The following is a 15,397-nucleotide window of genomic DNA, read 5'->3' as shown; positions in this document are numbered from 1 at the left end:
GTCAAGGTGACTGTGCAGAGCAGAGGGGGGTGGAACGGCCTAGTGGGTAGGACACTGGCCTGAGTGGCAAAGACTTTTGTTCCTGGCCTGTTCCGTGAGTCACTGCGCCTTCTGCCTCAGTTTCCCCTCTCCCCATCCTTCGCGGGGAGGAGTGCCGTGGCCAGTGTCCCTGGGCAGCTCTGCCTAGCGCAGCGAGGTCTGACCCTGACCAGCGGCTGGGCAGGATTCTAACGCGGCAGCAGCCCCCGAGTCGCCCCATGCGCGACGCGGCTCTTAACTCAGGTTCTGAGCAAGGCCCGTTCCTGCGATCAGGGCTGGGACACGAGGGTCCAGCTCTCCCTGGTGTCTGTCCCGGTGGCTCCGTGGGGCCGGCCAGCCCTGGGTGTAACCGTGCCTGCTGGCCAGCCCCTCGCTGGCTGGCTGGGACGCGGAGGAGGGGAAAAGAACATGGAGTCCTGTGTCCTGAGAGGTGGGCACAGGACTGGGATAGCAGCTTCTGTTTTCCCAGAGTGCACTGCAGCAAAATGGGACAGCGGCCTCCATTATTTTCCCCCAGAATGCACTGCACCACTGTGGGACAGTGGCCTAGATTTTCCCACAATGCATTGCACCACTATAGGACAGCAGCCTAGATTTTCCCACAATGCACTGCACCACTATGGGACAGCGGCCTAGATTTCCCAGAATGCACTGCACCACTGTGGGACAGCGGCCTAGATATCTTCCCCAGAATGCACTGCACCACTATCGGACAGCGGCCTAGATTTCCCAGAATGCACTGCACCACTGTGGGACAGCGGCCTAGATTTCCCAGAATGCACTTCACCACTGTGGGACAGCGGCCTAGATATCTTCCCCAGAATGCACTTCACCACTGTGGGACAGCGGCCTAGATATCTTCCCCAGAATGCACTGCACCACTGTGGGACAGTGGCCTAGATATTTTCCCCAGAATGCACTGCAGCAATATGAGATGGCCAGCTAGATTTTTTTTCCCAGAATGCTCTGTGGCAGCACCGCCCAATAGCCTTGCTTTTTCCCAGGATGCCCACGGGCCGATGGCATGGAGGCCTCAGTTTTCCCAGAAGGCACTGCTGCAGCAGGGCGCTGGGGCCGGGGAGGAGCCGCGGGCGGAAGGGGCGTGCGGGCCGTGGCGCTCAGCGTGGGCTGTTCTCTCCCGCAGGGCTCGGGGGTGCCCCGCAAGGACCAGTACGCCAAGGAGCTGCTCGCCATTTCCTTCATCTCCGCCGTCAACCGCAAGAGGAAGAAGCGGCGCGAGGCCAAGCTCTTGGGGAGCAGCACGGACGACGACTCGGAGCACGAGGCCCCGCTGGGCGCCGGCAGAGGCCGTGCCGAGGAGGCCGGGGGCGGGGGCCCGGTGGAGAAGCTGACCCCGGAGCCGGGTCCCATGCGCAACGCTCCGAGCTGCCAAACGGCCGTCGAGGGGCCGGGTGGCCTCCTGGTGCCGGGGCCGGCGGAGACGGAGGGGCCAAGGGAGCCGGCGCCCGACGCCCGGTCCATCGTGTCGGGCTACTCCACCCTGTCCACCATCGACCGCAGCCTGTGCTCGGAGGTGCAGTCGGTGGCCGAAAGCCGCGGCGAGGAGGCGGACGACGAGCGCAGTGAGCTGAGCCACGTGGAGACCGACACGGAGAGCAGCTGCCTGCCGCGCCGGGCCGGGCTGGGCGCCGGGCAGCGGCCGGAGCTGGAGAGCGGCGACAGGGAGAAGCTCGCCCGGGACTCCTTCAGCTCCCGCCGGCTCATCCAGTGCGACACGCTGGCCCGCCGGAAGCTGGCGCGGCCCCGGGCGGGCAGCGAGGCCTCTGCCCAGGGCAGCCAGGAGTCCCTGCAGGCCCCCGAGGAGCCGAGGGGAGGGGGGGCCCCGGCCCGGCCCTCGCTGACCGAGCAGATCCGGCTGCGCCTCCGCGGCTCGGCCGACGACATGGCCGTGCGCATGCGCCAGCCTCACTCGCCGGAGACACGGCGCAAGAAGAGCTCCTGGCGGCGCCACACGGTGGTGGTGCCCGGTGGCCTCAGGGACCTCGCCTCCAGCGAGTGGGCGGAGCCGCGGGCGCCCCCCGGCGGCCTGGAGTCCTGCCCCCCGGCCACTAGCGCCTCCTGCAGGGACTTGCGCCGCGACAAGGACTCGGGCCTCAGCAGCCTGGAGTCCACCAAGGCCAGGCCCTGCGCGTCCTCCGCACTGAGCCACCAGGGCAGCACCGGCGAGCGGCCACACCCCCAGGGCCCGGGGGGGGACCCTGGCGACCGGAGCCCGGCTCCCCCCCGCACCGCGTCTTTCCGCTTCCACCAGTGCCTCTAACCCCCCCGGCCTGGCTGTCTGCCCCCCCTCTCCGCCCGCTGGGCTGCTTCTCCCTCTAGGGCAGTTCCCCGCCCCGCCGGCCTCTCCACGGGGCTCGGAGCTCCCCGAGGGGCTGGCGGCCGCTCACCTTCCCTTGCCAGCCTTGGCCCACCACATTGCCGGGGCTGGTGGCGGGGATCCCGCATGGGCAGAGCCAAAGCCAGAGCCCCCCCCCCCCCCCCCAGTCGCGTGACTTTCAGCAGCCTTGCCTCGGTTGGCTGGAATTTGTCTCTGTTTCTCAAACTGGCCCAGCCCTGCCCCAGAGGTAACGCCTGCCGGCCCCGCCCCGTGCAGCACCCGCTGGTGCGGAAGGAGATGGTGGGTGGTGGACAGAGGGTCCCCGGCACCCCAGTCCTGCCTGCGCTCCCCACCCCCGAGAGCAGCCAGGGAGAGCGAGGTGGCAGTGCAAGGGCATGTGACCGTTTGCCTGCTGGTTTATGACACTGACACGTGTGTGGCCGTGGGCACCGTTTGCACGTGGATACTGTGGCTGTGCCCCTCGGCGCACGAGTGTGTGTGCACGGTCACCATTTGCACATGGGCGCTGTGGCTGTGCCCCTTGGAGCACAAGTGTGTGCACGTGCACTATTTGCACGTGGGCGCTGTGGCTGTGCCCCTGGTGCCTGTGTGTCCATCTAGAGCTGGGCGAACGTGGGGTAACCAGTAGACGGGAGTGTGCTGGGGTCACTGGTATGTGCCCGCTGGCGCCAGGTGCAGGGACCCGCGTGCTGGGACAGCCCAAGTGAATTCTGGGAAACATCCTGCGTGCCAAAGGGCCCTTTGCTCCCCAGCCCCGGTACCAGGCCTGCTCCACTTGGTGGCGCCAGGGAGGTGGGGACGGGGGGGGGGGCGGATTGCCAGGCTGGCTCAGCACGGCCAATGGCTCATTCCCCTCTAGGCATCTCGCACACCTGCAGCCTCGTGCTCTGCCCCCCCCCCCCGCCCTCCAGCTCGTTCTCTGCCCCCCCCGCCTCCCCGAAGCTGCTTTCTCTGACTGTTCAGTCCCTTTGCTGGGTGCCTGGCTGTGCCAGAGGCCTGGGCCTGGTGCTCGTCCAGGGGGGCCATTGATCTGCAGGCCGGCCCCCTGGCTGCTGACGGTGCTTTGGGACGGGCGCTGCCGGCTGCGAGTGCCTCGGACTGGCTGGGACCCCCTGGCTAGCCGCGGGCTCTGCGTCATGCACCCTGGGAGCGAGGTGCAGCCCCTTTCAGAAGCTGGGGGGGCTGGGTAGGAGGGACACACGGGGCAGCCCCAGGTCTCTGGAGCCGGGCGCGTTCCCGGAAGGGCCCTGAGATCTGCCTTGGCCACCCAGTCCGGCCCTTCCTAGCGATGTCCGAGGGAAACCCGTCTTGCTCACAGACAGCCACGGGGGGGGGGGGGGGGGCAGGGTTAGAGGGGCAGACTGGGTGCCGCGTGGCTGCAAAAGCTGGGGTGCTGGTGGGTCATCTCCAGGCCTGCCTTTAGCTGCCAGGTCTCTTCCATGCCAGCCCCTGCCCGGCGGCGCCCCGGCCCACGCGCTCCCAGTGATCCCCTGGGCGTCTTTACATCTCACAGCCCCATAGGTGCCCCCCCTGACGCCCTGCCCCCGCCTAACTGCCCCCGCCTGACGCCCTGCCCAGACCGGCTAAGCCAAATAGGGCGTCAGCCAGATATACCTGAGACGCGCCGGCGCGCGCACCTGACTGGGTGTGAACACACGGCCTGCAGCACCCTGCCGAGCAGCCGGAACCCACAAAGATGCTAGCTGGGGAGTTCGAACCCCCTATGCAGCCCGCCCCTATGCAAAACTCCCCTCCCCCCCCCCCGTGAACTTTTCCACCTGATCCTGCCTGCGCACTCGGTCCCAGGGCACCGCAAATCGGGGCGCAGCTAGAATGCTTTGGCAGGCCAAGAGTTGAGGGGTTCCTTTCCCAGAGGCAGGCGAGCTGAAATTGGGGGGCAGTCCACCCCAGGTAACCGGAGCCCCATGGCGTATCACTCCCGCTGTCGCCCAGGTTACACCAAACGCCTGTCCTGCCCATGCGGGTGTTTCTATTTTTCCTCTTGAAAATGGTAATCTGTGGTTTTTCATGCTGTAATTTGGGGTAGATTTTTTTGGGGGGGCCCTTTTAATTTGAAATTAACCCCCCCCCCAAACCAATACCCCTGTCTCTGTGTGTAGAAAAAAGCCACCTGCAGCCCCACGATTGGATTTACGACCAAGACGCATCTCTTGAATCGAAAGACTAGCTGCCTTCTAGTCTGGGGGTTTCACGATCTGTACATAGAACTCCTGCCTCGTTACGATTTCCACGCCAAACTGCAGCCATTCCAATGAGAGGCCTTGGGGGAGGGGGGCGTTAAAACTAAAAAAAACAAACGTACTCCAGTGGATGCATCGTTCTCGTACTTTATGCAAATAATTGCTGTAAAGTTTTTTTTCTGTTGGTTTTTTTTTTTGGTGTGTGTAAATATTGTCTTTAAATGTGTAACATATTACAAAGAATTTATAAAGGGTTTTGTAAGAAGTTGCGCTCATTTAAAAAAAGAAAACCACCAAGTGCTGTAACAGTGTTGAATTTTTAAAAACTTTCCTGCATGTGTCATTTATTTTTCCTTGATGTGTTGTCAAAGGTCAGACCTAGCTATGGAATATGCAAAACTAAAAAAAAAAAAGCGGGGGTGGAACCAGATCGCTCAGCCGTTCAGCGTGGTAGATTGGAAATAAACTGGCATATTCAAGGAACAGGCTTTCTGCTTTCATTGAAATGGCCAATTGGCTTTTTAGCAACCAAACGCTGCCGGATGGGGTGGGCAGTTTGAACCGGGGGCGCTAGGGGGTGCTGCTTTCGCTGCCGGGGTTGGCGATGGGCTTGGGGGACGTGTTAGGGCGAGTCGCTTTGGTTATACCTGCGGGTAGCGAATGAACTCGGAGCCTCCGGGAAATTCCACAGGGCTGTTCTGTGGCAGTGGCTCCGTGGCCTCCGCGGGGATCAAACAGGGAAAGAGGGACGCTTCCAAGCTTGGCCCTACGGAAGCTCCACTCTTTGGGCAGGCCGGTGACAGGCTGGCGGCTGATCAAGGCGCCTTTACCACTTGGCTTGCGGGAGTCCCTGGCGGCCCCAGGCTGATGCGCGCCGTACGAGCATGGAACACGACGGCTGGGGGCTCGTCCGTACACGTGAGCCGAGTAAATCAGCCACGTTTTGCCCCACAAGAGCGGGGCAGGGAGGGGGCATAATTTTTGATGGGCGCTCCGCAGGGCTCGGGCTGGGGGGGAGGGCGCTGCATTTTGCAGCGCTGGGTATTTGCAGCCCCAGCCCCGCCCCTTCCACCAGTGACCCCGCCTCTTCCACCTGTAACCCCGTCCCTTTCACTGAGACCCTGCCCCTTCTACCTGTGACCCCCCCACCCTTTCCAGGGGTATGGACCCCTCTCCCTTTCCTGCACCAGGCCTTTCCAGCTCCATCGGGACTATGCATAAGGAAAACTTATTTAGTTGCTCCCATGACAAGAGACCGAGGGGTCACCAAATGAAATGAATAGGCAGCAGGTTTAAAACAAAGGGAAGTTTTTCTTCCCGCCGCGCACAAGCAACCTGTGGAACTCCTCGCCAGAGGATGTGGTGAAGACTAAATCTTTAACAGGGTTCAAAAAAAGAGCTAGATAAACTCCTGGGTTAGGTCCATCACTGGCAATTAGCCAGGCTGGGTGGGAGGTGTCCCTAGTCTCTGTTTGTCTGGGAATGGATGGCAGGAACGGGATCACGTGGTGATCACTGCCTCTGCATTGGCCATGTCAGCAGACAGGACAGTGGGTGAGATGGCCCTTTGGGCTGACCCATTCTGGCTGGCCTGATGCATGCCCAGCCCAGCGCGAGGGGGCAGCTCTAATGCGCTAAAACCCACCCCGGCCCTGGCGACGCTGCCAGGGCTGGTGCCCAACCGTACAGCGCCAGCGGCTCCGTGGGGGTCATGCCGTCGACGGGCGTGGCAGCTCCCCAGCGGCGCCGCCGCAACACGGCTGAAGTGGGCGAACACTGGCGGCTGTGCCACAGGCTCACGGCTGCACCCCGAGCCAGGCCAAATGCCAGACGAGACCCGGCTGTCAGTCAGCCCCTCGCTGCGCCCCGAGGCAGCCTGCCGGCTTGGGCACACTCCTGAGAGCCGATGCCTTGGCTAGCCACTGCGGGGGCGTCTCCACTGCAAAGTGCATTGCTGCGTTCCAGGGTATTTCGAACTCGCGTCGTTTGTCCTTCGGCGCAGTCGCCCTCACTGTGCTGCCTGGGCCCGGTGTCCGCTCACAGCGCAGGTGCCGGGCCAACGTTACTGCCCTGCACGGGGCGGGAGGTGGTGGTCTCTGGCCGGCGAGCCTGGGGGTTTCCCACCCCGCGGCCTGCGTCTGCAGCTGGGGCCAGCCCCCCCCGCCACCCTGACGCCCCTCCCAGCCCTGCAGCCGGGGCCAGCCCCCCCCCGCCACTGACGCCCCTCCCAGCCCTGCAGCCGGGGCCAGCCCCCTCCCCGCCACCCTGACGCCCCTCCCAGCCCTGCAGCCGAGGCCAGCCCCCCCCCGCCACCCTGACGCCCCTCCCAGCCCTGCAGCCGGGGCCAGCCCCCCCCCCGCCACCCTGACGCCCCTCCCAGCCCTGCAGCCGGGGCCAGCCCCCCCCCCGCCACCCTGACGCCCCTCCCAGCCCTGCAGCTGGGGCAGCCCCCCCGCCACCCTGACGCCCCTCCCAGCCCTGCAGCCGGGGCCAGCCCCCCCCCCAGCCACCCTGACGCCCCTCCCAGCCCTGCAGCCGGGGCCAGCCCCCCCCCGCCACCCTGACGCCCCTCCCAGCCCTGCAGCCGGGGCCAGCCCCCCCCGCCACCCTGACGCCCCTCCCAGCCTGCAGCAGGGCGCCAAAGTTTGTGGCACTAGGAGAAGTTTGGCCACTCACCGCTGCTCCCCGCCCCAGTGTTTCTACCCAGAGTATCAGCAAGAGCCCCCCCTTCACCACTGGGCTGGGTTGTGAGTGGGCAGGCGAGGAGATGATTGGGGGGGGGGGCTGTGGAGGTGGAAAGGGGGGGTTGGGATGGGGGAGGGTGCAACACAAATTATCCCTAGCACCTGAGTCCTTGCACCTTTGGGCCTGGCAGCTCAGCCCCCCGGTGCTCCGGCCAGTGCCCCAGTTATGACCATACAAAAACCAGCGTGACCCTGCCCCCCACACTGTGTGTGTTGCAAATTAGGTGCCAGCCGGAGCCAACACTGCAGCAGCGCAGGTGGATTTCTCCGGCCCCCGGGAGATTTTTTATTTTTTTTGGGGTGCTGGTGGGTGTTGAAGCGGCAGGAACAAAAGACCAAGCCTGAAAGGGGGGAGGGGGGCTTGTGCCATCTGGGTGCGGGGAGCCGGGCGGGGGGCAGGTGGTTTATTAAAACTGGACACTCAGCTTAAGAAAAGAAGCACAGAAAGGCAAACGCAAAAGCAACCCTTTGTCATTGGGACGGTTCACGTTACAATGATCACAGCTCGCACAGGGATATCCATGGCATCCATAGAGGTTTATACACAGACCTATGCTACAGACAAAGCCGGGAGAAAGTTACAAAACCATACAGACGCCAGAGCGGGCCTGTTCTTGTTTTTTTTTTTTCTCAAAACAGTTCACAAGAAAATTCATGCGAGAGACACACGACAGCGTAGAAACCCCCCAACAGCATCTACAGTTTTCTTGGTTGTCCTCTTAAAATGTTTACCCAACGTACAGTCGCAGACAACGAAAGCAAGGTGTGACATGCAGTAGCATCTCCATGCAGAACTTGGGCGGTGCTTTTTTTTTTTTTCTTTTTTTTTTTTTAAAGATGGTGGTTGTTTTTTTTTTTTTTTAATATAAATTTCAACGTCAGACTAAAGTGGGTGGTTTGTGTCCCCTTCGTTTTAACGTGACACACTGGGCTTGTGAGTCACACACAAAAGTTGTGATGCCATGAAAATGACAGACACGCGCACACGCAAACACACACGCGCGCACGCACACGCACACACACACAGAAAACTAGTCTGCTTCACCATGGTAGGGCTGGGCTAGGCAATTAATCCAATGGAAATTAACAACCCCACCCAAACGCCCAGTAATCCCTCAGCAAGCACAGCCGAATGTGGAAAAAATCCCTCCCAGGCCGGGCAGGTAAAAGGCAGAATTGCTACAGTAGTAGCCCTTGTGCTACGAATACGAAACGCCTTTGCATCATACTGCTGCATGTAACCACGTGCGACGTGGGGGCCGCTGGTGGAAGGCACACGGCACCACAGCCCCTGCAAAGCCTGACTAGCGCTACCAAGCTAGGGCCATGGTTTCAAAAGCCTGGCGCCTTTTTTTTTTCTTTTGGCTGGCTCCTAAATCGGTCAGGCCCGGCACCGTGGGGCTCAGCTGCTGCCCACCCAGTGCCGCCAATGGGCTCTAGGTGCATAACGGCCATAGCGGCGCTGGGCCTTGGGTGCGTTTGCTGATGTGACCTCCCCCCCCGCCAGACTGAGTGGGGCCTTTGAAAAACAACATCCGCCCCCTCTCCCCCCGCCAACGTGGCACCGTTTTCACGTGAATTTAGCAACACTGCTCGCTGCGACCAGGGTGAGTTGCCTTCCACCCCGAGAGCGGCCGGGTTGCGCTTGGGTTAAACATGCCCCCTCCGAGGCCGAAAGTTGGGGGGGGGGGGGCAGCGATTTACCAGCTTGGGTTTTAAAAATCCCCCTTCCCTTCCAGCGTGGGGACAGGCAGGATCGGGCGGGGGGGGGGGGGGGGGCTAGCCCTTAGGTACAGGAGTGACATCTATGCCAGCATTACTTTTGGAAGTCCCCTTACCCTTGCTAATTCCACGCCAGCGGGTATAATAAAGTGCGGCATTGGGCGTAGATCCGGCCAGCCCTGCCCATGAGGAGCAAAGTGGGCATGGGGCGGGGGAAGGTCTTAATACTGGGTGTGCTGTGCTTATGGCTCCCCCCAAGAGCTGGGCGCACCAGAGCCCGGTGGGTGGGCACCAGTGTTCCCTGTAAGCTGCACGCTGGGGCAGCCATCCCAGGAGAGAGTCAAATACTGCCCAGCTGATTAGACGAGCGCCCAGAGTACCTGTCCCTACGGGTGGTGCACAGCCGCTCACGGCTTGGTGCACAGAACAACATTTATTCTGCACATGGGTGGGGGACAAATCAGAGGGCACATGGGTGGGCACCCGGCCATCCCTAGCGACGGTCTCGGTGGCGATGAGACGTCCTACTCCGCCCCTCTCTGGCCTGTGTGGTGATTACGTTTTCTAGGCCCAGCTCAGGCCGCGGAGGGCCGGGGGAGGGCCAGCCAGTTGCAGCTTTGCTACAAAGTTTCACTTTGGTACTGAAAAATTACACGGTTTAAAAACGAACGCTTCGACTTCCGGCTCGTGCGGTGGGGGAGGAGCCTGGAACCGGCCTGCCCCGGGCCTAAAAGGCCCCGCCTGAGGATTTTGCCTGGCCAGGGGAGGCCAAACCAAGCAGAGGTGTGTGCCCAGCGCAGGGTGGGGCACTGGCTCAGAAAGGGGGCTGGACCCTCTGGGGGCTGGCCGTCCACAGGAAGAGCCAGTTCTGTGCTGGGACCGAGCCAAGGGCAATCGTCTAGCTGCAAAACGGGCGCATGTTCGTTAAGAGCTGGGCCCGTCCCTTTCCCGCCCTGCCCAGCCGGCACCCCTACACTCTGGCTTGTGCCTGTGATTCTCCTGCTCCTCCTGGACCCATCAGCCCAGTTTGTGCCTGACTCCGCCCACATCTTGTGGCCCCGCCTCTGCGTTTAAAAACGGTTCCGATACAGATGGGGCAAGTGTAACCTGGTGGGAGTGCCGTTCTACCCCCTTTGCTCCGGAGGAGGGGCTGACAACAAGCCTGTGTTGGCCACAAGACCTGGGCCTCAAAAGTCAGCCCTCATACCCCAGAGATCGCAGGTTCGATCCCTCCTGGGCCTGGTGTCGTGCCAGGGTATACTTGCGGATACGTGCCAGCCTTGCCCACCATGCTTGCAAAACGGGGAGGGGAAGGAGAGGAACTGGGAACGTGTGAACACAAGCTGGTAAGCTGAGCATCAGGGTTAAAGCTACATTTCTACAACAACCATTTCACCCGGGAAGAAGCGCCAACCCCCTCATATACCAGACGCGACGAGAGATTTATTTCTTCTTTTTTTTAAATATTTATATATATTATATTTATATTACGTATATTATATATATATAATATGTAAATATATTTTTAAAACAATATAAAATGTTAAGACACTTCACTTAAATGTAAAGAGTTGCTTTTTTGCAATCCAAAGAAATTGCATTATGTTCTTTTTTTTATATTATTATTAATTATTATTATTATTTTCTTTTCTCTTTGTTATTCAAAAAAAGGCTCGTTCTTTTGATACAAAAATGATCGCTATACAAAAAAAGAAAGAAGACGGGGGAAGAAAAAAAAAAAAGACGACGAGAGAGAAGGAAACGAATCCTGACGAGGAACTAGCCAACGAAAGAGGTGAGTCGATGTCGTACGCGGGGTGCGTGACAAGCCGCTCGCTACACAAGAGCATTGCGGATAAACACACACGCACACGCGCGTACGCGCACAACACACGCACACTCACACACAACGTGCATTGACCCCCCCAGACAGACTGTGCTTACATTTTCATTGGCCATTATCTGGCCAGCCCCCCCCAATCATATCTGTATTGTACTTTACCAGCCCTGCCCTCACCTCTCTGAGTTCACGGCCAGCCCCTTCTCAGTGTCTCCTCTGGACCTGCAGCTCCGCTACTAATCTCCCACCCCCCGCCCTTGGGGTCCTGTGCCACGCGCCACGCCTGGCTTCACTGGGCTCCACGGGGCTTTCACTAGGGTTGCCAGGTGTCCCGTTTTCGCCCGGACTGTCCGTTATTTGGGTGCGTCTGGTAAAAAAAACAGAAAAATCGGTATTTCCTGTTTTCCTTGGACAGAAGCCCGGCGGGGACAATTTTCCCCTGCCGCATAAGGCAGGGGAGTGAGGCGCACAGGGCCATTTAAAGGCACAGTGCTTTTTTTTTTTTTTTGCTCCCCCCCTTTTTTTCCTAAACATAATTTTTTCCCGGTGGTTTTTTTTTTGGCGGGGAGCACGTGTTCGGTATTTTTTGTTAAACCACCTGGCAACCCTAGTGAGGCTAGGGTTGCCAGGCGTCCGGTATTCTACCGGACAGTCCGGTTTTTGCGTCCTCTGTCTGGTAAAAAAATTCAGAAAATACCGGATACGTGCACTGTCCCGTATTGTCTGTTTTTCTGGCTGGGCGCCGAACGGAGTTCCTGGTGGGGGTGGCGGGAGTGTCTGGGACTCCCAGCCACTCCCCCCGCCCCCGCCAGGTTTCTGCACACAAGCAGAGGGCGTCCTGGGCTGGGAGGCGGGGCCGCGATCGCGCTGGGAGCCCTCAGCTGATTGCGTGGGAGGAGGCGTGACGCCGTGGGGAGGAGGAGAAGCCCCGTCCCCGCTCCTGAGCGCTGGTCAAGTGCCTTGCGGCGCCGGAGTCCAGGACAGAAGCTCTCAGCCAAAACCAACTGGGGTGGAATTCCTGCTTCTTCCACTGGGACACCCAAAGACCTGGCTATGGGGGAGTCACCTTCCTACCCTGGTCGCGCCTCCCCCCCCTCCTCCCACCACTGTGTTGCCCCGGGGGCTGCGCCTCGCTCTGCTTTGGGTAGCAGGCGGCTGCCTGCCTCCCAGCTTGGTGGCTCTTGGTAGTAGGTTGGGGGGGGGGGGTTGCTCTACAAATGTTGATCCCGTGTGTTTGGTATTTTTGGGAGACCATCTGACAACCCTCGGTGAGGCCCTTAGTGCCAGCTCCCCAGGCGCCACATTTACGCTCTCAACTGGTCCCCCAGCAGATTGCGCCGGACAGGGGCGCTCACCCTGTGCCCTTGCAGAATCGCTATGGAAGGGCGGGGGGGGGGAGGGGGTTCGAACCCCATGGCCCCAGCTTGGGGGTCAGACCCTTCCCCCCCCCTCCCTCCCTTGGCTTAAAACGTTGCCTTTCCCACCCGCGCTCCTCTGCCTTTCCCAATCCCATCTCGCCCACCGAATTCAGCTTCCCTTCCACGTCCCTCAGTCTGACATGATCGATGCCCACCGTCACGGCCCCTTCCGTGCCACCCGGACCCCGTCCTGCCGTTCAGCATCACCCCCCGCTTCCTGCCGCCCCGGGCGGCCTCCGCCAGGCGCTTCTGCCTGCTGCGGGAAGGAACGGACCTGACCTTTAAAGTGCTACCTTGTGAAACGAAGCGTATGGGGAACCCGCCTCTCTTTCAGGATCGGTCCCCGTCTCACGCCCCCCATCTCTCCCCATTTCAGCCACGGCTCTTGGAGTCACATTTTGCCCGCCTGCCACTGACGCGCCCCGGCCTTTGGGTCTTGCCAGCTGCGCGGCACGAGGCAATCTCACCAACTAAACCCTCCCGTGCTTTCCTTCGTGTGTCAGCCAGCCCTTGAAGAAAGAGACGGCGAAGCAAACGCAAACACGGAGCTGCCGGCTTCGGGCAAGAGGCGCCCTGGGGGCCTTCGAAGCCGCACTGCCCTTTCCACGAGGAAATAAAGCGCCACGGAAAAGCTGCCTGCATTGGCCCCAACGCCAACGCATCAGTGACCCATGAAGACCTGGCTCGAAGAGTGTAGCACAGTTTCCTACAAGATTAATCACAGTTACAACTGCTGAAAAAACGTTACGGACAGACAAACGGAGTAGCCGCCGCATTAACAGTCAGCGTGGCGGGTTTCAGAGGCATCTTCAGAGGCCGCTTCCCCTCCCCACCCGTCCGCCCCCTCTCCACAGCCTTCCACTTTTGTTCTGGTCCCCCGTGCCCAAGGCGTGGCTGGTCCTGGCGCCGCGCACCATCTTCGTTGCTTGGAGCTCGTGAAACGGGAGGCGTGAAGTTCTTAGCGCTCTTAAATAAACAAAAAAACGCCAGGGTGGAAAAAAAGGAGGTGTCGAGTAGGGAGAGAGAGAAAAAAAACCAAACAAGCCACCAACAAAAGAACAACACCAACAAAAAAGAGAGGAAGAAACAGAAAGAGGCAAGTCGGCCATATTGGAGCAGGACGTGAGAGCGAAGGTTGGCCAGAGTGGAGCAGGAGTTTTAAAATAAAAAGCTAGCAGGACATCTGGTGACCTCTGAAGTTGCCTCAAGAAGACAGTCCAAGGGAGTGGTGTAAGAAAGAGAGAAGCCAGGCCCCAGGAGGGAGGAAAACCGTCGCGTGAGAAGTTGGCAAGGAGCGTTAGAATGAAATGGATGAGTTCCTTGCCCCAAAGGAAGTCAATACAGGGATAGATGTTCTGCCAGGAGTAGATTTTTCTGAGACTGGACTGGAAGTCTCACTCGGCCCACTAGCCTCTTTAGATGATCTAGCGGCCTAGAAAGAAAAGCAAGATTCAAGGAGGAGGAGGCGGCGGCGGAGGCGGAAAAGGCGGGGAGGGGGGAATCAAACATTCGTTTTAAAGGAATTTGTTCGGAAGCAGCATTGCTTTAGGCCTGAGGTCGAGCAACTGGGGGAAAGGTCCACACCACAGACAGAGCGTGGGATGGTCTGGTTCCACGGGTTACTGGAGGAGGGAGGGAGCATCCCCAAGAGGAAAAGACAAGCGAGAGACAGAGAGAGACGGACGGACGGACGGACGCACACGCAGGCAGGCAGGCAGAGGGAGACAGGAGAGAAAGGCGGGGGGGGGGGGGGGACAAGAATTGAAATGTTAGACTGGGCATGCACAGCGTGTTAGAAGAATGACTGTTCTCACGTTAGTTGCGTCACAGCCGAGTGGGGGAAGGCGAAATTTCAGGGAGGGGGGGAGGAGGAGCGGGGAGGGGGGGAGGAGGGGTCGCTGCAGAGGTGCTGTTTATCCGAGCTGTCCCACCGGAGCCAAAGAACAGGACAGTTGTTCACAGATGCATCTGGATCCCCAGGGGCCGGGGGGGGGGGAGGTGCTTGACAGAGCGGGGGGTGCTGAGATAGGGATATGTCCTCCAGACCACAACTCTGCCCCCTATCTGCCCCCAAGCTGGGTTAGCCTAAGCGTGGGGAATGAGATCAGCCCCCCAAAACATTGCGAGGTATTGACATGGGCGCCGTGGGCTGTGCTGGGCCAAGCAGCTGGGGAGGGGCAGCGGGGAAGGGGGTCTTAGCTGTACGTAACCTGCTAGGAAGGGGGTTCCCTTGCCCGGCCTTGCCCACCCATCCGGGATGGAAGGGCGGAGGGGCCTGCCAAGGAGCCGGCTAGACCAGCTGGCCCCTTGCCGCAGGTCGGCGAAGGCAGGAGGCAAACAGACAGGCGGTGCTACCCGAAGGCCATGGGAAGCCGCCCTTTGCCCCGAGCAGGTTGTGGTGCAGACTCTCGAGCTGGGGGAGGAATTTCTTGGAGGGCAGGGGGTGGGATCGGGCCAGGGCCAGGTGAGGCGGGGGCTCTGCAAAGCCGTCCCGACGGCGCGATGTGTTGGATGCACCACGGGACAACACCGTGACTGGCTGACACCCCCACGGCCCGGGAGCCAAATTCCCATTCATGCGTGTTGCCCTCTCATGGGGCTTTCCCCTCCCCCGGTCAATGGGGCGCGTGTGCCTAACTCCCCGAGACGCCCTGCTCCCAACCCCCTTCACGAGGGCGTCTCCACGGTTCCCAGCTTCGCGGCTCCTTGATACTAAGCCAGCTAGTTTTGCAACCCCCCTAGGGTAAGGGCGAGGGTTGAAAAGACGGTGTCGGTGCCCACGGGGTGACGGGATGGGCCCCTGGGTGCGGGTGAGTAGCGAGAGGCTGCCAGGGAACGCCCAGGCCCCAGCAAGGCATGGGTGAGCCAGATTTGCTTTGCTTTGGAGAGCGATAAAACGAGCAATGTCGTAGGACACCCCCTCCCCCGACCCCTCTTGTTTCTTTGTCAATCCCCCAGAGACTCTCGGCCCACTGGTGGAGAAACACGGGCTTAGATGACTGCCTAACTCACAGCCTGGCAACTTTAGCCAAGCCATGGCCAGGCCGCAAGCCCGCCTAGCAGGGAAATGGTAG

The 15,397-nt window shown here is 60.5% G+C and overlaps 2 protein-coding genes across 13 annotated transcripts in view; one reads left to right on the top strand and one right to left on the bottom strand.

Moving 5' to 3' along the window:
• Positions 1–5,655, top strand: part of ARHGAP23 (Rho GTPase activating protein 23) — a 119,970-nt gene extending 114,315 nt beyond the window's left edge. For 2 of the 5 annotated variants that reach the window (XM_075911442.1, XM_075911440.1), the window contains exon 24: positions 1,184–5,655. In XM_075911442.1, coding sequence (XP_075767557.1) covers positions 1,184–2,320 — 1,137 coding nt within the window. In that variant the 3' untranslated portion in view covers positions 2,321–5,655. The remainder of the gene's footprint in view (positions 1–1,183) is intronic. The other 3 variants (XM_075911443.1, XM_075911441.1, XM_075911444.1) reach the window with 2 other exon arrangements.
• Positions 5,656–7,797: 2,142 nt separating this feature from the next.
• SRCIN1 (SRC kinase signaling inhibitor 1) overlaps positions 7,798–15,397 on the bottom strand; it is a 174,437-nt gene continuing 166,837 nt past the window's right edge. For 5 of the 8 annotated variants that reach the window (XM_075911739.1, XM_075911738.1, XM_075911742.1 and 2 more), the window contains one exon: positions 7,798–13,289. In XM_075911739.1, the coding sequence (XP_075767854.1) occupies positions 13,068–13,289 (222 nt within the window). In that variant the 3' untranslated portion in view covers positions 7,798–13,067. Of the gene's footprint in view, positions 13,946–15,397 lie in introns of all 8 variants that reach the window. The other 3 variants (XM_075911741.1, XM_075911743.1, XM_075911744.1) reach the window with 2 other exon arrangements.

This window comes from Pelodiscus sinensis, chromosome 29 (genome assembly GCF_049634645.1).
Source record: "Pelodiscus sinensis isolate JC-2024 chromosome 29, ASM4963464v1, whole genome shotgun sequence".
Taxonomy (NCBI): domain Eukaryota; kingdom Metazoa; phylum Chordata; order Testudines; family Trionychidae; genus Pelodiscus; species Pelodiscus sinensis.
Note: the sequence above shows the minus strand (reverse complement) of the source record. Positions and strands in the feature narration are given on the sequence as shown.